Source organism: Heteronotia binoei, chromosome 10 (assembly GCF_032191835.1).
Source record: "Heteronotia binoei isolate CCM8104 ecotype False Entrance Well chromosome 10, APGP_CSIRO_Hbin_v1, whole genome shotgun sequence".
NCBI lineage: Eukaryota > Metazoa > Chordata > Lepidosauria > Squamata > Gekkonidae > Heteronotia > Heteronotia binoei.
In genome coordinates this window covers 63,509,211-63,533,381 of record NC_083232.1, presented here as the reverse complement: position 1 = coordinate 63,533,381, position 24,171 = coordinate 63,509,211, and the positions used below count along the sequence as shown (strand labels likewise).

The 24,171-nt window shown below is 40.5% G+C and overlaps 1 protein-coding gene across 1 annotated transcript in view; it reads right to left on the bottom strand.

The window, feature by feature from the left end:
- Nucleotides 1–24,171, bottom strand: part of LOC132578602 (ubiquitin-conjugating enzyme E2 E2) — a 176,127-nt gene that overhangs the window by 10,457 nt on the left and 141,499 nt on the right. Inside the window, exon 4 of the mRNA XM_060248781.1 lies at nucleotides 4,911–5,043. Coding sequence (XP_060104764.1) covers nucleotides 4,911–5,043 — 133 coding nt within the window. The remainder of the gene's footprint in view (nucleotides 1–4,910; nucleotides 5,044–24,171) is intronic.

Genomic DNA, 24,171 nt, shown 5'->3' with positions numbered 1-24,171 from the left:
CATTTGGAAGCACCTGCCTCCAGTGATTGCTCAACAAGAGTTGCCTCCTGAGGCTGCCTAGAAATAGGGCAGCTAATCTTAAGGACATTTTCCTGGGAGTAACTTACGCTGAAAAAAATGGACATCTGAACAGACCTGCATAGGACTGCTCTTCTGAGTTAATGGCCTGTCATGCACGTCACATTTACAGCTGTTTTACCCATGTGCAAGAAGCCATTTTGAAAACTGTTGCCAGATTTTAAAAGTGTGAAAAATACCTTTAAAAATATAGAGAACATATCAGCTATACATAAAGGTCAAAAAATTGTCTGAAGAACATTTCAGTTTTTATCAGATTGTCTTGCAGCAAGATGACATGTGGTGCTGTGAACTATGATCCCATTCTGCTGTGGTGTCTGCACGGTGACTTAAGAGTCAGCCACTCTCTCTCTTTCTCCCATCCACATGCACCTGACAAGGTTGTTGTGAGGGTAAAATGTGGAATGAAGAACCACATATACTTTCTTGGTCTCCCTGGAGAAAGGGAAGAATGAAACTGTGGAAGAATGGGCAGGAAACTGATATTACAAAGGACTGTCTCAAAACAAGAAAATGAGCATTCAGTACTAGTTTACTGGTGGGGGTTACAGCATATAATTTCTAATTAGATACATGCTGCTGGGACTTTAATTTGTGTTGGAGATATCATTCTGTAAATGTTGCTCCTTAATTCTCTGTGTGGAAAGGCTTCACTTCAGAGGTGAGGAGAAGCGCTCTGCCTATGCTCAGAAATATGTTGTTATTTCTGTTTGTGTGAAATGAAAGTACTGAGTAATGTTGTGCTAGCCACATTACTATGTTCAGTATTTTTCAGTTGTAAAATGATATAAATGGAATGCAGTGCATGTGTCACTCTCGCTCTCTCTGTGTTTATATATGCATGTGTATTTTAGGTATCTGATTGGCTTATTCCTTTTGTAACCTGATGCTATTTGCTTGTATGGATCTGAGTTTAATGTGTTGGCCCTACTACTGTAGACCAGCCCATGCTCCACCCATGGTCCTACCAACTAATGCATACCAGTTTCTTTCCCCCCACCCCCTGTGAAATGTTGGAGAGTATTCAATCTGATTTCCTGGTATCTGATTTTACTGCTAATGGCTGGTTTATGGGACTTAAATGATCTTTTCTTAGACTTGCACTTTTTCAGTTCAATTGGTTTTTATTTATTGCCATCGTCACAGCTGACTTATGGCAACCCCATGGGGTTTTCAAGGCAAAAGATGGCTTGCCATTGCCTTCCTCTGCATCATGGCTCTGCTTTTCCTTGGGGGTTTCCCTTGCAAATATTGACCAGGGCTGACCCTGCTTAGCTTCCAGGATCTGACAAGTTGGGGCTAGCCTGGGCTATCCAGGTCAGAGCCATAGGTTATCTCAATCTTGTCAATAGTTATATTATTATATCGAGTTTGAGAGCTTGAGACAAAGCTTAGTGTGTGTTATATTTATTTAAGCTTAGTGTGTGTTATAATTTATGATGATACTATACACTGATGACCTCCAAAATGTCATATTACTGACAGCCTTGCTCAGGTCTTGCAAACCAAAAGGCATCTCACAGTAGGTCTTCCTCTTTTTCCTACTGCCTTCAATTTTTCCTAGCATCATTGTATTTTGAGACCTGGATTAGTGGCCTATAACCTAAACATATGCTGACTCATATGCTTATTATTATGGGGCTTATCCAGTCTGAATGAAAATACCTGGTTGAAGACACCCTGAGAAGTAGTGTAAATCTTTTAAAACCCCTGAACAATTTATGTCAGCAAAAAGCTGAGATTTGCAACAGAAACACAGAATAGATTTTTATGCTATTTAGTTTTGAATTAGGAGGGATTTAACCCACTGAAAATTTTTTAGTTTCCCAATTACTATTAATTACAGATAGGATTAAAGTATTTTAATTAACAGTTTCAATTTGAAACTTAAAAACAAAACCTTCAAAAGTGCTAGGATATTTATTGTTGTAATGGCCACTTCTAATCATGATCAATGTTCCCTCTAAATTGCAGAGTCTTGTGAGCAAAAAATCTTCTTTGTGAGCGAATGGCATTAAAATTGTGAGCTACTGACATTAAAGTTGTGAGCTACAGTATAAATTATTGTGCTCTGGAGTCATCCTTCCTGAGCTAAGACAAAAATCTGTGAGCTAAGTCATACTAACTCAGCTTAGAGGGAACACTGATCATGATCTCTCCCTTATATGTGGCAGGAGACTGATATAATGCCTTTCTACTAACCCAATGAGCCAGTTCTGATTCCTAGGCTGCTTGGTAAAAATTCAACATGCAAAGATCTGAAAAATGTGGTGGATGTCCCACATAAAATCTGGCCACTGATGACACAATCTGTGTCTACTCGATTCAAATATATACTTGATACACTGGATCCAAACATTATAGCTATATCTTGGATGGAGCAGCCACAATAGATAGGTTGGAACTTGGGGGAGAAAATCTTCTGAACCAGGACACAGTGCCAACAGTGGATAAACAGCAATGATAATGAGAAGGACGGTAAAACACATTCATTAAACAATAAACTAGTTTTGGCTAATCCAATCCCTATTTTCATTATCACATATTCCTAGAGCAAAGCAAAACTTTTTACATGAAGGGGAGGGGAAGCCCCTCTAACAGCAGTCCAGGGATGGGGGGCATGCTCAGAGACCTGAACTGGTGCAATGCTAGAGTAAGTCAAAATTGCTCCAGCACATTACCCTGGTGCTAGGACACTGTTCCTGGGCACCAGCACAGCCCTGCTGCAACCAACCAGGGTAAGCCTCTGCGCAGTGAAGGAAGGGGTGGGCCAGGGAGTGTGGCGGGGGTGAGCTCTCTAAGCCCTCTCAGAGTGGAAATGCCCCCACCAAATGGCAGAAAGTTACACCATCAAAAACCATGCCATAGCCTAATTGCCCATGAAATGGAAAAGACCAAATATGGTGCAGCCCCTCAAAATTGTATTTAATGTGCAAGTTTAAGATAGTTTCCTTTTTTGTTGAAGGGGGGGGGGAACAGACTTTATTTCAGGTAAATAGACTACAAGCTAGAAAAAGGAATGTGGAGGACCTTGTGCCTCTCCTTGAAACTCTTCCACCTCTCTGGGAAACTGCAGTTTAATTATTTCCTTTTGCTGAATTTGCCAACCTCAGAAGAAATATCTAAATGACACAAAAGTACTAAATAATGTCTCCTGCTGATCCAATCATGAACAAGTATGCAGTTCAGCTTCTTAAATGCACAGCTCCACTTCATAAGGTTTTCCACCACAAGTGTATGTTTTTAATATACGAGGTTTAAACTGCAGCTTCTCAATATAAAACTGACTTCAGCAATTTTCCAGAGACACATGGTCACCTTCTAACACTGACTTGCAATATTTCCCTGAGGGCTTTAATGTGAATTAGTTGCTGGAAGTATGGAAAGCATACGACACTGAAAATATTCTCCAGGCTTATGCTCATGATTAGGTTATTTATAATGATGAGTGAAGATGATTGGCATAAAAGTCAGAGATTAAGACAGAGCTAGCAAATGTGAGTTAATATGGGTAACAATTTCCTATATATATATATATATATATATATATATATATATATATCTTATTTCCCCAAGGATAACAATTTCTTTATATTTCCTATCTTTTAAAATAATTTATCAGGTATGACCACCTGACTTATCCCTCAGCAATTTATATGTCCAAATCTTTCAGAATGATAAACATAATCAACAAATTAGTCAAAACGGATCATATAATGTGGAAGGAGTACTTTATTGCCTTTTTTATGCAAGTTCATTATTTAAATTTAAAAACTTGTCAAGAGACAACTGTGAAATAAATACTACTTTCCATCTAATTATAGAGCTTGGTAAACCAAAAATACAAATTTCCATCTTAAAGCTAGCTACTTTATGACTATTACAGAATTTTACAAAAGTTTCAGTTCTGGCTAATTCTAATTTTAGACACATTTGTGGGAAAATGTTTACAAATAAAAAATGTAACCACTCCACTTCCGATTTTTGCTGACCAAATTAATTCAATGTTACTTGAAATATTTTAAAATAAGTTGCCTTGTTAGGATATGACTGTTATCATCTAATGAGATTGCATGCAACAGTTTTTGTATTTATTCTGAGAAAGAATAGTCCAGAGCAGGGGTGGCTGAACTTGCTTAATGTACCGTAAGTCACATAGAATAAACATCAGATATTTGAGATTCGCAAGACAGGGAGGGAAGGAGGGAGGGAGGGAGGAAGGCAGGTAGGAAGGCAAATAGATGGGAGGGTGGGAGAGAGACATGGAAAGAAAGCAACTTTAACTTTAAAAACATTCTTCAAGTCACCGGCTGGCTTGGCTTAGAGAAGTGATTTGAAGAGACAAATGCCTTCTCCAAGCTGGCTGATGGGGTAATGCGTGCTTCAAGAGCCACACAATATGTGTGAAAAACCCACATGTGGCTCTAGAACCACAGTCTGGCCACCCCTTGTATGTAGTATGGGATGCTGGGTCAACAGTTTAAATGGTGTCCATCTTGCTGAATAGGTTATAGTGCACAAATATTCCAAACTTGTTCACTATATTAAGACTAATATAGAATGTCTTCCATCCACATATGGTGAACTGAAATGTGCAAGACCATCTTAACAGCTTTTCATTATGATATCTCCTGTGAGACCAGCAATTCATTCATTGGCTCCTTAACATCAGCAGTTAGTCAAAATGCTCATACCATTTCACAATTTAATATAAGTAGCCACGAAACACTGAACATAAATTTTTGCACATTTTCTTTTCTATGTAACACATGCACCTACAAAGCCTCAGTACAAAAGTATCTGAAGAAATTATTGTTTTCTTTTCCCCTTACCTTAGGTGGCTTAAAGGGATAGTCTGGTGAGAATGTAATGTCAAGGAAAAAAACTCCTCCTTCATACACAGAACCTGGAGGCCCCAATATAGTTGATCTCCATTCATAAATGTTGTCTCCTTTTGGTCCAGCACTATAATAGAAACACAAAATGTGGCACATTTAGTAACCACAGTAAAAGTGCACAGTGCATCAATCTATGATTCTGAAAATGCATCAGAACTGAAAATGGTGAAATCCCATTCTTGAATTGCTTTCCATTTCAGTATATATTTTAGGTCATTTGACTCAAACCAGTTTTTTAAAACTTATAGCTGTTAGATATTCTGTATTAATTTACCTTGTTACTCACCTTATCACTAGGTGGCATTGTAATAACATTATGTTGCATTAAATGTTGTTATAAAACCTTGGCATCACCACAACTTTATTTCTGGACATCTATGAATTACATTGAAGACTGCTTTATTTCACAAAATCATATTTTAAGCTTCTGACATTCACAGTGCAATCCTAAGGAGGTTTTTCAAACGTGCTCAGGGAGCCAACTGATTTTTCTGTCAGTGTATGCCCGATATAAACTAGTGTGAAGGCCAGCTACAATGGCGCAGGCCCCCAGCAATGCACCATCATTCTTGGGTGCCAGCAGAAAGCTGCAGCAGTCACCTGTCTGCACAACTGTGGCATGGGCCCCTGCACTGGCATGGTTGTGGGTGGTTTGGAGAGCATGGCCAGAGATAGTTGGCTCCCTGAGCCTTTCAACCTGGAAATACCCCCTGCCAGAGGTGGAAAGTTATGCCAACCAAAAATATGGTATAGCCCAAAGGCACCAACTGAACTGAAAACTCAAGTCATCCCCCACCACTGCAGCCTTGTCAATTAGGCTCAAAGGAGGTCAGGATTGCAACTACAGGCTCGGCAAATCACCACCCTCCCTGAGGTGGTGAAGACCCCTTCTCAGCATCCAATCATCCTCCATCATGCAAAAACTTCAGCCAGGACATATTTCAACTCAGTAGTTGGGGCATGTGGCACAGAATTCTGTCTCAGAGCTCCCTGTCATGGAGCTGCATTTCCAGGACAACATGAGCCTGACATGGCACTCATGCCCACTTACCATGGTTGGGCATATCTGTTTTACTTTCTGGCAGGTGAAGATTCAACAGGGATACCTGTGTGTGCGGCATCCCCCCTCCTCCCCCTCTGCTCAGTCTGCAGTTCTAGCCCTCCTCTTGAAGTGGCCCATAGCATCCAGCCAGCCCCTCCAAGTTCCACCTGCAATGCCATCTCACTTAAGATGCATGACATGCCAGGGATTCTCAGTCCTCTTCCCTGTGGCCCCGGGGAAGAAGCAAATGGAGTCTTCACACCATGCCATTCTTTGCAGTTCAATAAAGTCTGTGCTGTGCCACAACTGTGACTCTATTTGGTTTTGAATACATGAGAGGAGCCCCACATCCCTCCCTGCCCCCTCCGCAGCCCATATGAAGGCTTCCCAGCGACATGTCCAAGAGGGAGGGCTCTCAGCTGCCTTGGGTGTCTGTGGATGGTTGTGTATATCTCCAAGTACATAGTCACCTGCCAAACATATAAATTGAAATAAACTGAAACATACCACGGCCCGGGGGGGGGGGCAGGCTTCTGATACCAAGGGCAAAGACATCTGTGAAGGTAACACTGAGGTGGCAGGGATCATGGGGGCCCAGAGTCAATAGCTGGGAGGGAGCCAATGCAAAGGGCAGACTCCATGATTTTGGAGGTGGATGGGGTTTGGGGGAATACTGGGCATACTGGCAGCCAGGGATGACAAACGAGTTGCATGGTTTCTATTGTAATACATCATTACTGCATCACTACACATGGAAGTAGTGATGAATGCAGAATGGATTTGGAATGACAGTCTTTGGGCACTGATTCCTCTGAAACTGAAACGACAGAGCCCAGCATAGAATGATGGTCATTCCAGTCCAAGACCACTTCTGCTCCACTGAGGAGGAAATTAGGGGATCTGAGGGTGGTACTACATGTCCCCATATCTGACTGAGTCCAACCCAGTGGCCCCCTCTCCTGAACTGCCATTGGCAGGAGTGGTGGGGGAGTGCCCTCAGCAACATGGCTGGGCTGCTGGGAAGTGTGGCCCCTGGTGATCAAATACATAGAGCAGAAACAACAACTCCCCTTCCCCTTTAGCCTTTCAGAGACCCTGAGCTCTGTATGGGCATTTAGGCAGCTGTGGATGCCTTTGGGGCAGACAGCTCAAACCTCTTCCCCACTATCAGGTGCCTGGATCTGTTGACAGGAGTTGGTTCCTTTAAGGGGTGGGGGCTGTGTTCCTGACAATAAAAGGAGCTCCTGTTTGGTGTAGTGGTTAAGTGCATGGACTCTTATCTGGGAGAAATGGGTTTGATTTCCCACTCCTCCACTTACAGCTGCTGGAATGGCCTTGGGTCAGCAAAACCTCTCACAGAGGTTGTTCTTGATAGGGCAGCTGCTGTGAGAGCCCTCTCAGCCCCACCCACCTCACATGGTGTCTGTTGTGGGGGGAGAAGATATAGGAAATTGTAAGCCACTCTGAGTCTCTGATTCAGAGAGAAGGAAGGGGTATGAATCTGCAGTCTTCTTCTTCCTGTGACCACCTCTCGCTTTTCCCTGCCCGAGATGGATGCTGGACTCCATCCCCTTGCCACGTGGCCCAATTGGTTCTGGTGGCTCTGTCCATCATAATGCCAACGCCTTGACAGAACACCTCCACTAACTGCTGCAGTTGCTGTAGATGCTTCACTGGTTACAATCAGAACACACCCACCAACTTTGTCTGCTGGCTGCTATGGTGCAGACGTGGCACAGGATAGCTCTGCCCTTGTTACAGATCTGGTTATAACAGCACTAAAAGAGCACTTAGAAAAGGGCCAAATTCACTTTTCCCCTGTCATTATTACTTCTTTGATCAAATTCAAAGATTTTTCAAGTTTTCACATGTGAAGACAATAATTTAACAGCATCATTTGGTATCAGCCTCATTAATAACAACAGTATGCAATATATACCTATAGCTAAAATACAAAAAGGGGGAAAATAGATATATAGGAGGTTGCACATGACCTAAAGGTGATTTTAACCCAAAGTGTTAGATCAGAGGTGTCAAACTGGTGAGTGGCGCTCTCCCCCCCACCCCAGTCCATCCTCACTATTCTGAGCTTGAGCTGCCTCCGAGTATAGAGAACAGAGGGCAGGGCTTCCTCTGAGACCAGGAAGCAGAAGGTGGAGCTGCCAAACTTCCCAGCCACTGTTCCTGGCCTCTGTTGTTCTCCTCACAGGTAGAGGCTGGGGGTATGTCCTTGTGCCATGATTCTTGTGCTTCTTTTTTATTTTAAAAATTGCTTTGCAAAACTCCACTATCCCCCCACTTTTCCAATTTAGACAGGTACCTTTTAAGGGTGGGTGGGTGGAAGAATGTTTGGGACCAGCCATGGTTAAAATATAGAGCTCTGCAAACTCAAGGAACTTCAGTTTTGCAGAGAAATATTCATAGAATCATAGAGTTGGAAGGGACCTCCAGGGTCATCTAGTTAGTTTTAACATGTACACACCCTCCTAATGTGGAGCACCAATGGAATAATAGCAGAATAAGTGCTGAAGAGGACAACCAAAATTATTATCTCAAAACACTCTGTAAAACCCCTGAGATCCTGGAGAGCCACTGCCACTCTGAGTAGACATGGGAGGAAGGGGAGAAGCTTGCAATGCTCAGTCATTTCATGTTTTTCCTCTGGGTCCTTTATATTTTTAGTTTATATTTTTCAGAGTGCGAGGAAAATTTGGAACCGACCATAGTTAGAATATAGAGTTCAACAAACTCAAGGAATTTTTGCAGAGAAATATTAGTTTTAATACCCCCACCCCAATGTGGGGCTCCAATGGAATAGCTCCTATAATATCTTTAATTGTGTTTATCTGTGTCCTTTATAAAGTTTATACCTACACTATTTGGCATTACATTTTATGACATACATGGCCCAGCCCGACAAAGTCCCATTTATGTCAAATGCAGCCCTCATAACAAATGAATTTGACACCCCTGGGTTAGATACAAAAATGCCCTGAATAAGCTAAGGAAGGTCTTCTTGTGTTTACTTTAAAATATGCCTCCAGATACATAGTCTATAAAATAAATTAACAATATAAGATATCTGCTTATCCTAACTGTGATGGTGGTTCTCCTTCCTCAGCAGAGGTTGTTTTTTTTTTTTTGAAAAACAGTAAATGGCACAACATATGTTCAAGAATTTTCATATGAAACATTATTTGATGCAATTGCTGTAGTACTTAAGCAGGGTGTGAAAAATATATCTAGCACAGATGATGGTTTTTGGCTTTGTTCCATTACTTGCAACATTCCAAAGGCCTGAAGTATCACATAGCATCCTGTCGTGCTCAATGCTTAACTATTCATTTTGTTCACTGAAAGATAATATAGTCTTCTTCTACCTGTATCTCCTAAGGGATTCTGCAATAAAACATCAGAGTGCAAGACTCCTTGCATATAACTGGTTGATGGCTCTTTAGAGTGGTGTATCAGTTCACTAGTCATGGTGTCTGCATTAATTTTCTATAATAACTGATAATGATCCATAGATCTACAGATGAAGTACTTGCTTTATAAAGCAGGATGCTCAAGCTATCCTATTTAGAAATCTTGTCAAAGAGTTTTAAAAAACTATGATTTTTTTTCCATTTTAAAGGCAAAACTGATGCTTTCAAATATTTGAAAGCCACAATATTCCCTCTAATTTGCATCCCACAATGTCTATATCAGGTAGCTAACTGCCAAATGAATTTAATTTACCTAGTTCTCAGTTTGTGTTAACATTTGAATAATAAAGCACAGCTGAGACTGCTATAAGAAACAAACCAGAGAATTAGTAATAAAAAACACCTCGACTGTCTATGGAAATATCAATCCCAAACTGTCTAGGGAGGTTTAATTGTTACTGAAATAAGGATTAAAGTGGCTAATTGTACTCTTTATCAACCTGAAGAAATCATGGGGCCAAAGCATTATCACTGTTTCTAAGAAGCAAGGCTCTTCAAGCATGATAATGAATTCATATATATATATATATGTAAGTGAAACACACAATACTTCAAAATCAGTTGATATAGATAGTAATTTTTAATTTCAAAAAAACAAGTATCTGAAAACCTATCTGTGCATTTGATAGTAAGAAATTCAGATTAAACTGACATGTCGGAAAAAAAGGTTAAAGACCATCATGCTAACACCCTTGTTGCTGCAGCAGATTCCAGTGACCACAAAGAGCTCTTCTTTATATTTCTCTCCCTTTTTCACTGTAACGGTGGTAACTCCAGAGTAGCAATAGGCATGAACCAAAACATGAAACAAAATTCATGCCAAATCAGATTGGTTCATGTTCTGGGCGAACGTCTCCCTCCACCCCATGATTGGCCATGGACCTCTATGAGGTTCATGCCAGCTATGAAGGCATTTAAATATCTCTGGAGCTTACTTTAGTGATTTAAATGCCCCATGGCCCAACCCAAGTGAGCTCCAAAGGCATTTAAATGCCTTCAGGATCCACCTCCAGGTCGGCTTTTCCAATTAATTTCCAAGAGTGAGCTCAGAAGGCCTTTACAGGTCTTTGGAGCTGGGAGTTCAGTGGAGTCAGGCCATCCCACTTGACTGAGCTCTGAAGGCTCAGAGCCTACTTATGAGGGGGGCATGGCCTGTAAGGGGGTTCCAAAGCCACCCAACTTGACTGAGCTCACTCTCAGAGCTCAGTTGGGCTGGTTCAATGAGGAGGAGGGCTCTGAAGGCATTTTGGGGCTCACTTCCAGTTGGGCAGCCCAACCAGGTACTTAAATGCTGTTGAAGCCATCACCCTCACCTGTGAGCTCTGAAGACATTTAAAGGCCTTCAGAGATCACTTCTGGTCTGGCAGCCTCACTTGGAAATGGGCTCCAAAGACATTTAAATGACTTTGTAGCTCACTTCTGGGTGGGAATTGCCATACATCTCCCAAAACATGAACCAGTTCCTGTGATGGAGAAGTCCATGGAAATTTTCTGGTTTCCTCCACTTTTGGGGTTTGTGCCCATCCCTCCTCCAGCATCACACTACAATTTGCACACACAGCTGCACCTCCACCTATACCCCCTTGATGAACTGCCTGTCAAGTCTTTCCTCACTCTGGGTACTTGTCCTACTTGCTCCCCGCTCCATTGCTAGTTCTCCCCCCCCCATTCATTGCCGACTATTTAATCAATTTTCTCTGTCACTACTCTTTCCCCTCTAGTGTCATGGGTGCTGGGGACCCTGCAGAGGAAGTTGAGCCTGCAGAAGAAACTGTGCCCCTGCCACCTGCACCAGTGCCCCTGCCTCCTGCTGGAGAAGATCCCAGCCCCCCTGCCTCGCCCTCTCGGGTGGCACATGTGCGTGACCGCCTCCATCAGGACCTCAGGGATCGGAGGAGGGTGGCACGCTCACAAGCAAGACGCTCCCTGAGCCCTGAGTTTTGAGAGGATTCTGGCCCTTCTAAGAGCAAGGATGCTTGAGTTGTAACAGGATCCTGGCTGCCTCTCTGAGCCAGCAATTAGCCCAAATGGGCAACAGCCAGCAGAGGGCTATATAGCTGTAGGCTTTGGGAGGAGGCTTTGTGGAAGCAACTAGTCATCTCCCTGACGTTCTAGCATCCACTCCGGCTTGACTTTGGTTTCTGGACTCCCTGACTTTGGCTTGTGACTTCTGGAGTCCCTGACCTCGGCTTCTGGACCTCGGACCCGTGATACTTGTACAGTGATTCGGATTTGGCGCCTCGGACCCTCCTGCTTACTGGCTACAGACCTCGGACTGCCCCTGGACTTTGCCTGACCCGGCCCCAGCCGTGACATCTAACCCATCTTTTGTTCTTGGGTACTATTATAGAGGTGTTTTTTTGCACAAGTGCCGGCATCATTTTTTATTTTATGGGGTGTTAGCACCCTTTTAACTTTTGATTTTTCTGCAAGCTTGGAGTTTCCAGAAACCTGCACCCTAGATGTGGGGAACCTAATTAAAACAGATATTTTTGATCCACACCCAGAGGGCAGACACCCAAGGCTATTAGATATGTTATTTTATTTTGAATTCTAATACAAAACACATTTCAAGTGCTTCAAATCAAAATACCTAATTTTCAAGATGGCCCAATCTGTTGGCCATCCAGAAATTGGTGCTATTGGCAGAAAAGACAGATTTTTCTATAAACCTGAAAAAGTCCCAGGTTTACAGAAAAATCTGAAATCTTAAAAAACAACAACAATGGATGGTTAGACCCACTCCCCAAATAGTAGTAGTAGTAGTAGAAGAATTGCAGATTTATACTCCGCCTTTCTCGCTGAATCAGAGACTCAGAGCGGCTTACAATCTCCTATATCTTCTTGCCCCACAACAGACACCCTGTGAGGTGGGTGGGTCTGAGAGGGCTCTCACAGCAGCTGCCCTTTCAAGGACAACCTCTGCCAGAGCTATGGCTAACCCAAGGCCATTCCAGCAGGTGCAAGTGGAGGAGTGGGGAATCAAACCTGGTTCTCCCAGATAAGAGTCCGCACACTTAACCACTACACCAAACTGGCTCTCAGTAAAAGGCAGTGCCTGCAGCTCTTAAAAAACCCAATGCTTTCAGTGACCATTGATATGAAACCACAACAGTGTCGCCAGCCTTTAAGCATTGTTTTCTGTCAGTAAAAGGCAGATGGAAGGGACAGGATTTATTCCCAGATTGTGTTGACCTTTGAGGGAGGACTCAGCATGGCTAGGCTTGGCAGCAATCACTGGGTGACTTAATATCATACAGTTTGCACGTGAGAGCATGTGCTGAATAAGGATTGTGTATTTGAGCTGAGGAGAGGTTTCTGAGTGTATGAGTTGGTTATAGTTTGTTAACGAATAATCCCTGAGGAAGCTGTGAACGTGTTGGGGGCGGGGGGGAGGGCTGCTTTGGCAGCTCATGAAGGATTTTGCTTCACCAACCTATGGAAGAACATTGCTATACTGAATTCTAAGTGACCTGGATTTATTTCTTACAAGAGCTACTGAAGTGGATTTCCTACCGGGTTTATGGATACAGTATCTGAAGTTGGACTGGATTTTTGAGCTGGAAAAAAAAAGACTTGGAGGAAAGTTATTTATATACACGGTGATTTATGTTGAGTGCTGAATGTTTATGAATTCTGTGTAAATCCTGTTGACTGTACGGTGTGAATTCTATTGTATATTATATTAATTTCTATGATGAGTGTGTATAATTTAACAATTTGAATATTGGCTTGCACAGTTTATTTTCTTTACTTCAGTTATTCCTGTGCATTCCTTTCTTCTTCGCAATGCTGGCCTTGGGCTAGTCACACACTTTTGGCCTAACCTACCTCATAGGGTTGTTGTGATGAGAAAATGGAGAAGAGTAAAATGATGTGAACTGCTTTGGGTTTCCAATATGGAGACAAGCAGGTTATACATGAAGAAATAAATAATAAATATATCTGAAGATGAGGTCAGATAAAAGATTGATTGGTGGGTAAGAAGGGCAGAAGGAGGCAAGAAAAGGTGAGGATATGAAGCTGCCAGGAGGAAGAGAAGAAACAGGTGGAAAAGGGAGGGAAAAAGTGTGGGAAAAATGAGGTGCTCCTCAAATGGCTTGTGGGTTTCCATTGTGCAACTGGGCCTGGAATCACACAGAGTTTTCCAAGGGAGAGGCTGCATGGTAAGGGAAGTACAAAAAGCTGAAGACAGCGGCAAATAAAAGGTAGTTTGGCTAGTTGCTGGGAAGGAGAGAAGGAAGCACAAAAAGGGATCAGGCTATCGGTCTTTCAGGAAAAGGAAAGAGGAAATAGAGGGGGAGAGGAAAATGAGATGCCTCCTACGAGTCCTTGTGTATCATAATTGCAGAAATGTCTACCTACAACCTTGAAAAGTAGACCAACATTATTCCCATATCTAAGATTTGGGGTAGCAGGGTTGAGACATTGTATTTTGCCTAAAAAGCCATCTAAGAGTATTTAGTGGTTTTGAGGCTCAGCTGGGATCTGAACTAGGGACTTTTTAGCACTCACTGCAACAGCTCTTGAATTTGAATACCATCATGTTTTGGCCAGAATCATGTTTTGTGTTTCCAAGTTCTTTGTCTTGAACACTAGCTATTATAACTATATTGTGGCTGTATTTTGATAACATTGCACTAATACTTCTCAAAGTTTATTTAGCAATAAACTAGAATTTATTTGGTTACTTTGATCTGGTAGATGATTCTACCCAAGAGACTGGTAAAAAAAAGTCAAACTTTTTCCATATTTTGAAACTTTGAAAGAAAAATACAAAAATATATAGGAACCATCCAAAAATCAGACTGTAGTCACTAAATTAACACATCCCCTTGCATATTTATACTGGCTTACTTTCTCATAATTATAGAGCCATTTATGTACACAAAATCCCCAAGAGACTGATGAGACATTACGATTCTCCAGAGAAAATTTCCATATGTGCAAGCCCTTTACAAGAAAATTATTCTATTTGGTTCATGCTGCACAAAGATTTAATTGCTCTCTTCGATACATGGACATCTGCCGAATATGCTGAAACCCAACCATTTTATACCTCATGTGATTTATACTGGCATTGGCCTGATTATTCTGGCAAACAAACCACAAACCTCAGTGGAAGCAAATCTGAAATATTATCTTTAAAGAGAATTATTTAGACAGACACTGATTATGAAAAAAGGCAACGTAATCTTTGTAAGAATCAACTGTCCCATTACCAGCCATTATATATGTTGCTGATGTCAATCTCAATAAAGTTAATTTCAACAGCAACATAGATCATGCTGCAAATGGCTGCACAATAAAGATAATATAGTTCATGTAATACTGATTATTTTGATATACCTCTCTAATATTAAAATATTTCATATAAAAACGAGGGGATGTAGTATGAATATGTAAAATCTGCTGTCAGCAACAACATCAAATAATAAGGTTCTACTTCTGGAAGTCTTATAAAATTGATGCTAATTTCTCTTGTCACAACTATGTAGCATATTATGTTCAAAATCAACACAGTGATTGTTTTTACGAAATCTGAAGTCAAAGCACACTGTACTTATGCAGGTACATGCATGTTCAACATACAGATACTTTAATATGGATACTACACAAAAACAAAAAGAATTCTCACAAAAATATAGGGCTGGTTTCTAAATTGATGTGTGGGAACAGAATTTTAGACAGGTCAGCTATTCTCCTTATATTCCCAACAACACATCAATAGTTCAGTCTTTCTGGGGACAATCAATACAAGTGATGGGCCCTGAAACCCTAAACAGAATTACACTGTCCTAAGCCCTTGGATTTCAGTGGACTTCAGAGGGGTGTAACTCTGTTTAGGATTGCACTGTAAAATAGAAGGAGAAAATGAAATCTGTTGCTAACTGACCAGACATTCATGTTATGTCGCCTATAGTGAAATAGACATAACTTAATCTTAATGTTGGTGTAAGGAGAAGGAGGAAGAAGAAGAATGCCATAAGCATTTGAGTGTGACAGCTCACATCCATTTTCTGGCTGATAAATATTTTTGCAGTGGTAGTTCAAGCCACATTCTGCACATTTACACTACTAGGCAGATAACTTGCCAAGATTTTCTGCTGCACACAAACATGCTAGGAAATTACATTCGGAAGTATCATCTCTTGATTAGAAAATCTTTGTTTTGCTAGTCTTGTTGACTAGTGATAAGATTTGTTAAGTGGGGTTTGGTAAGAAGACATTGCTCTTATTCTGTCACAATAAGTTTGTAGTTTATGAGATTCACTAATGGCCTTAATATTTGTTAACAAACCTGAAGGCTATGACAAAAAAACAGAGTTGAATTTATTTTGCACCTAATGGAAGAAAATCAACTCCCCTGCCACCAAAATTCTGGACCAAGGTGGCTCAAATTATATATCTAAAAGAGTGAATTTGTCACCTATATAAAATTATGCCTTCTATGTAAAACGTGTTTAGACAGATTAATTAATGTTTATTAGAATGACTAAAAAGATTATCTGAAAACTATCAAAAGTCAATTTTAAATAAATATGACTATCAGATCAAGCACAAATAGTTTCATTTGCTAAAAGCAGCTTATCTAGGACAACATATGATTAATACCTAAGCTTTAACTGTGCAAATTTAACTCCAGTAATCAGAGTGAAAAGCCATATGACTGAATACAAGACTTGTCTTTTGCTTAAGTGACAAATTTAACATGGAGAATAGACTTAAATTGCTGCAGGCCTTTATCTTAAGCAGAGAAATAATTCGGCTCTCTGTTCAAATGTATCCATACAAATATCAAATTTCTTTCACACGAGTATGAAAACTGTCATGCAGTCCAAATATTGATAGCATAACATATGAATAACAGGTAGCCAAGTATAGAGAAAAAGCACCTCAAATTAAAAACCTTTTCACACAATACACCTGGGCATGTAGTCTGCCATGTTCTTCTATTCTTGGTTTTATAAGAACTTCTTCGGATGTTGTTTCTAATTTTTTTTAATCATGCAATAAGGGCCATTCCATTTTAGAGATTAGGACAATTAGATTTAGAAAGGTAGCTGGATGCATATAATGTTAAACTTGTTTAAACATAATCTTGCACTGCTTGCACTGGCTACCGATAATGTACCGGATTCGCTTCAAGGTGCTGGTTATTACCTGTAAAGCCCTATATGGCCAGGGTCCTGCATACCTTAGGGACCGCCTTTCCCTGCACATGCCCCAGCGAGCACTTTGGTCTGGGTCTCAAAACCTGTTGACAGTTCCCCACATCAGAGAAGCAAAGCTCAAACCAACGAGAGCCAGAGCCTTTTCTGTTGCTGCCCCTAGCTGGTGGAATAAGTTGCTGGTGGAGGTTAGGGCCCTGCGACAGCTCTTACAGTTCCGCAGGGCCTGCAAAACAGCATTCTTCCTCCAGGCATTTACATGAATGGTAACATCTGCAGCAATGGGACTGGCCCATAAGAACACCACCAATGGCCTACTTCACGGCACTATGGCGATCCTGAGACCTCTGAGTATAGCTAACCACCAGAATTTAAATCGCTGCCTGAAATTATGATTGTAGCACATGCAATTATTTTAAATTGTTTTTATGTTTTATTGTTGTTTTATTGTATCGGTCACAGTAATGTGTTTGTGTCGACCCTTGGTTTGTGAGCTGCCCTGAGCCTGCCTTTGGTGGAGAGGGCGGGATATACATTAAATTAATAAATAAAAAATAAAAATATGCAAATGGATTTTTGAGCTAGTGGTCAAGAAATTTTTTTGTTGGGGTAAACTGGTGAATTAGTATAATATTGACTCATGCTGCTTCTAACAGAAAAATAATTTTGCTTATTTATTTAGCTTTTTCAGCTGCTGGCCACGGCAAGCTGGACCCAGAGTGGTGTACAACAGAGTCCTAAAACATCACTTAAAAACAAATTAAAAGCTAGTAGCAAACAAGTACTATTTAGAAGAGTGTATTTAGAAGAGATAGGCACAGGGAGCAATAGTTTTTTTTTGGCTTTCCCAGTAAGATTTACTAGATTCACTTGAGGAATCTGGCCTGTATAATGATACAAAACTGTTACTTTTTCAGTGCAAAATACCTTGAATAAAACTTTGTTGGTCTTAAAAGTGCCATTGAACTTAAACCGTTCTCTGAAACTGGAAAGCACATTCTGCTCTATCCCTTTGTGGCACAGTACAATGGTGTAGTTTTATCTATACAGATATGTGGTGCAAAGGACCCTAAGTCAATATTAAGCTCTATGTTTCTAAAAGAAAACAGTGATGTACGGAATTCCAAATCTGCTGCTCAGAGACTACTCCTTATGTGATTCTTTCTGTTGACTTGAGAATGCATATGAACATATGAATGCATATGAACATGTGAAGCTGCCTTATACTGAATCAGACCCTTGGTCCATCAAAATCAGTATTGTCTACTCAGACTGGCAGCGGCTCTCCAGGGTCTCAAGCTGAGGTTTTTCACACTTATTCACCTGGACCTTTTTTGGAGATGCCAGGGATTGAACCTGGGACCTTCTGCTTACCAAGATGCTTATGCATCTGACAAGGTGGGCTTTGGCCCATAGAATTTTATGCTTAAGTAAATAAGTTAAAGGAATAATAAAGATTATTTTTTGATTTTGTTACAACAGTCCCACATTTTGCCACAACAGTCTCAGCATGGCTATCCAACCCGAATTTGCCTGAGTAGTAGACCTTCCAGTCTATAATTGATGAGGGATATCTATATGCCACTTTCATGGTTGAGCTATACATGAAGAAGAAGAAGATATTGGATTTATATCCCGCCCTCCACTCCGAAGAGTCTCAGAGCAGCTCACAATCTCCTTTACCTTCCTCCCTCACAACAGACCCCTGTGAGGTGGGTGGGGCTGGAGAGGGCTCTCACAGCAGCTGCCCTTTCAAGGACAATCTCTGCCAGAGCTAAGGCTGACCCAAGGCCCTGCTAGCAGGTGCAAGTGGAGGAGTGGGGAATCAAACCTGGTTCTCCCAGATAAGAGTCTGCACACTTAACCACTACACCAAACTGGCTCTCCTATACCAAACTGGCTCTCCTGAAGAAGGGAAAAGAAGAAGGGAAAGAAGCATCTTTCTGAAGGGAAAGAAGCATTTTTCCTTTGAGAACACTGAAATCCCATTATTTCATGTTCTACAAGTGAATACTTTCATGTCTTTAGGAAAAGTAGATTGTTGCTAAATTTCTTTTTACATATGACTCATCAGTTAAATAAACTTGGAATTCAGTCTAAGCAACTTATGTGAACCAAAACACAGATAATGGTGTTTTTGCTCAATACATGTTCCTGTTTTGGTACATGTTACTGTAAACTAGTTAGTCTTAACATGATCAAACATGGTCAACAGAAGATTTTTAAGCCATGGTTTGTTTGGATGTAGTAAGTCTTGTTAACATTACTCATGGGTGGTGCAGACAATATAAAACAAATGCCTGCCCCCCAAAGGAATAAAATAACTTGTTCTATTGACGTGAGAGAATTCTGTTTCACTTCACCTTGCGGTTTGAAACATCCTCTAAATAGTGTCAGGTTAAGAATTTCTTTGAAAATACAAGATGCTGTTCTTTTCAGATTATTCTTTTCTGCTCTAAGTACCCTCTATTCTCCTGTTAGCTTTAGATAAAGTATCAATCAATGGTCTACAAAAATCTAACAGGAAAAACCCTTTAGAAATATTCTGAGGTACCAGCAAATTACTGGTAATATAGTTCTGAAAATAACTTGTCTGTTGGAAGGAGGCAGAAATGCATGACTTTGGACTGTAGAACACCACAGATACTGATGAACATATGAAGTTGCCTTAAATTAATATTGATATTTCAAGATAATTTTTAACTATCAGCTGGTCTCCAGAATTTCAGGCAGAAAAAGGTCTCTCAACAGCTGCTAGATGAGCTCTTTTTAATGATAGGCATTGAACTGGGTGGGGCCTTTGGAACCAAAGCATGTGCTTTCCCACGGAGTTATACCTCTCTGAAAATCAGAAGAGTTAAAAGCAGAGAGATCTTGACTATTCTGGGCTTGCTTCAGATATGGAAAACAGAATTAGGTCAATTGTTTAAAACATGTATCAACTGCCTTCCCAATGGCCTGAAAAAGACAGTGTTTGGTCATTGCTCTCTAGGAACCATAGAATGGTGAGGGCAATTAAGGAAGGAAGGAAGGAAGGAAGGAAGGAAGGAAGGAAGGAAGGAAGGAAGGAAGGAAGGAAGATATTTGTGACAAAAGTAAAACCTGAGTAGCTGGCGGGACTGTGCACTTGTTCTCCCTCCTCCTCGTGCAGCATGCCAAGCCTGTAGACAGCACACTTCAAGTCCAATTATTCATAGCACCCAAATTGCGGGCATTTTCACTAAATGAGATTTGCTTCTATACCAGGAAACAAGATTCTCAATCAGGATTCAGATAAGAATCCTAGTTACTAGAAAAGAAATAAACATCAGTTAGTGAAGACTTCTGCATACATTCAGACTTTCAACTTCAATCATCTTAGCGTGCGATCCTAGCAGCATCTCAAAGGAATGCAAGTGCACCTTCTCCATCTGCTTGGTGTTCATAAAGAGGCTGGAAACACTCCAGCCTGTACCTTAGTTGAATGTGTAAGAGGAGGGAGTACATTGCTGAATCCAGTTTGTACTTCCTCCCATACATTTGCTTGTGACATAAAACCTGGGTAACTAACACTCCTTCCCTTGCATAGCATGTCAACGAAGTTCCCACAACAAAGCTGTTGTGGACTGTCTCCTTCATACCTTAAATAGGTCTCTGGGAAGAGCAGGGCTTTTGTCCATCTTCTACTATTTTGTTTTTGCATTGGTCCTAATTTTCAAAACAGTAGTTGTGTTGCAATTTTGCAAAGGGATAGTTACATTTGAAAATATCTACTTCCTTTCACTTATGAGAAACACTAATACCATCATATGATGTGAGATCATATGCAGTCCAATATTTCATAAATGAGAAAAGAGACATGTATATAAACATCCCAGTTTCATCCAAGAATTCCTTCCTATGGCCCCTTGCCATACACAATGCTGAAGACATGGCTTTCTCAGTTGTATGCAGCTACCCTGCAATAGCTTTTCCTGAACTGATTTAAAAAGTCAAGACAGTGTCGGGCTTTGGAAGTATAAAAAGCATCTTGCTGCCAACAAATACTTCATTTTGGTTTGTCTTTCTCTGCTCACCTCTGAAATTTCACACAGGACCAACTTCTCTTTCACTTGTCTTTGCATGGGCCAATAGACTGGCTACTATCATAACAAAAGGCAAGAAGTGCAGCAGAGTTAGGCATGTGACTGTGCCTAATTTTAATCACAATTTCAAAGGAAAACAGCTGGACCAGGGAGAAGTCAAGACTTGCCCAGTATCAGGCATTCAGTCAATCAAAACAATGCTAGTGTAGAGAGACAAGACAAACAGCTTTTCCTCTATCCCCAAGGAGGATTTCTAAAAATACAGCCAAGATAATGGATGAGGAATGTGGAAAGCAGTGTGAGAATATTTGTGTCCACAATATTTCTGATCCAATTTTGAACATTCTGAGGAACATTTACACCTTTAAAATTCTGAGCATCTGCTCACAATTTATGAATAAATTGTGATATGAACAGCAGAGGGATCAAGCATTCCTGTAGCCAGTTTTTGAGTTTTAATGAATTCTTCCTTAGGCTAGATATCAATAAATAAAAGGTGTCTAAGGAGGGGCAAAAGAGAAAAAAGATGTTTCTGGTAAAAGCATTATCGAAGCCTCATCTAAAATATAGGTGGCTTAAAGTAGATATAAGAAATTATTTGCAGATTGTTAGTTTTTGCAGAGTAAAAGATAGGGTTGCCAGCCTCCAGGTGGGGCCAGGAGATCTCTCACTTTTACAGCTGATTTCCAGCTGGCAGAGATCTTTTCCCAGAGAAAATGGCTGCTTTGAAGGGTGGAATCTATGGCATTGTACCATGCTGAGGCCCCTCCCCTTCCTAAGCCCTGCCGTCTCCTGGATCCATCTTCAATATCTCAGGTATTTTCCAACATAGACCTGGCAATCCTATCTCTGATTTTGTCCATTTATGAGATACCTAACTTAGCCACCAAGTAGTGGAATCTTAGAACTGAGACGACCTTTAGCCAGCCTAATAAAATCACAATCCTATTATTTAGGGAGAGATTTCCAACATATATTTTACTAGCAATAACCTCCTTCTCCCACCTCCTTTAAAGATAGCAGCGTGAGAAAGAATTCAGTGACACCTGAAAGCAAACTCACTATTTTATGACTTTTAATTGATTTGGATGATTCTTTTGTCTGGAGGATGGGGAGAAAAATGGATGACAAGGAACTCTTAGTGATTGGACATTTATGCTGAGTACCTGGCTCACAAGCAATGTTCACTGTATGGCAGAGGATATATACTTCCTATGCCATGCAAAGCCATTTGCTGGCCTGGGGAGTATAAACAGGGACTATGTCTCTCAGGTGAACAAAAAGTCCAGAGTAACTGAGTTGTGATGTGCATGGCAGAAAACTTTCCAACAGCATTTATAAAACCACTGAAAAAAACATTATTTAGCTATAATACTATTATAGTGACAGGAGAAAGATCAGGAAAATACATTAAAGCCTATTTTCAAGAAGCATGAACATGCCTGAAGTATCCCATGTGCATCCTCTGAGAATCATTGGTTGTGGTGTTCAAACTGATTCTCTACCAAGGCTCACAAATGAAGATTTGAAATGCTGGTAAGGCTTTGAAGTTTTAGTTTAACAAAAATCAGATTATGAATATTTGAAGCAAAGTGCAAAGAACACAATCTTTCTATACTTTCAAAACGAGTCTTGGCTTGTATGTAAGACAGCATTCTCTTCATTATTACCAGTAGAATAATGGATAATATAAAAGATTATACCTTGGGGGTATATTCCAGCAGTATTTAAAAATGGCTGAACTCCATGTTCAGGGAAAAAATAGAATGATAGGCGCATCCCATTTCTTTAATGATAGAAAAGACCCAGATGATTTAAATTATAAAGGTCTGCTATTCTGTTAAATATAGTCTTAAATGTCTTGCCAAAAATTCTGAATCTGTAGAAATCGACTCGCTTTAGTCAAACAGCTCCTATTTGTTAAAAAGAGGAGAGAGTATATGAGGATTGAGCACGATGTGTTGCTGGAATGGATAACTCTTTCTTCAATATCTCATGACGTTTTAGAGAAGCCAAATTTCATATGAGTTGATTTAAGACTATGTATTTGGATACTTATGCATAGAACAGACAACAGAGAAGTATTTTTAAAATTCTTTTTAAAAACTGCTACAGACAAATAACTATTGCTGGAAAGGGAAGAGGAATCCTTATGATATCCACTTGATGGAGAACTTTAGTAGCTGCAAGTCTCCCTCTAGTCCAGAGGTGGCCAAACTTGCTTAATGTAAGAGTCACATCAGACGTTTGAGAGCCACAAAACATGAAAATCAGATGTTTGAGAGATTAGAGGGAGGGAGTGAAGGCAGGCAGGCAGGCAAATAGATGGGGGAAGGAGAGGTGAAAAGAAAACAATTTTAAATGCATTCTCCGCGCTGTCATTTGGCTTGGCTTGAAGGAGTGATTTAAAGAGACAAATGCCTTTTCCAAGCCAGCAGATGGGGTGGTGGGGGCTTCAAGAGCCACACTATATGTGTGAAAGAGCCACATGTGGCTTCAGAGCCACAGTTTGGCCACCCCTGCTCTAGTCCTTCTCAGCAAGAGATTAATGTTAATTGATAATGGCCTTGAGAGCAGGTACATACATTGCAATCCCTTACAATCAGCAAAATGGGTGGTAAAGTCTGAGTTTGTCAGTGATACAGGATATTAACATCTGAAGGGAATGTTCTGAAAGTTGCCTTTGTGCATGCCATCTACAGAAATATATGCAACTATTATCTTAAACTTTGGGAAGCTGTGTTCCCAGCAGAGCCCAGAATTAACTGCAGATTGGCTGGCTGCTGAAGGGCCTCTTGCATTCATAGTCAAGTCGTCCTACTTTTCATCTCTTACACTTCTTTGTGTTCATTTAAGATTTCACAACGTTCATTTGGTGTGGCTCAACAGTGACACGTCTGGATGGGGAGAACAGAGTAAGAAAGGCTATGGCATGTTGTTTTATAAATTATACAAACAACCAGAAATGCCTAGGATTAAGTAGGAAAACAGGACTCCTTGGATGGGAAATGTAGACACAAAGAGTTTTCAGTAAAAGCTCCAATAGCATCTAATTAATGTTATATTAAATATTTTTAAATTATATTTAAGGTTTCCTTTACCGAATCATATACATTACATTGTAATTATTCAGAACTATCTGGCTATTTTCCATTTTAAAAACTGGGACAACATAAATCCAATTAGGACCTTCCCTAGTCTTGTAAACATAAGCAATGAAATTTCCTTGCAAAAATTGCAGCCTAAATCCAGTTTTTGTGCTTTTGTTCTTTTATTTGCATTCTACACTATGTTTTGGTCTCTTAATCTGTATGTAGTTGCACTGTAAATTTTATCTCAGCATTCCCCTATCTATCATATGCTGCTATCTAATAAATTGAGAGTGAAATAACAATCAATGGCATGGAATGTTTTTGGCATCTGTCAAAGTGC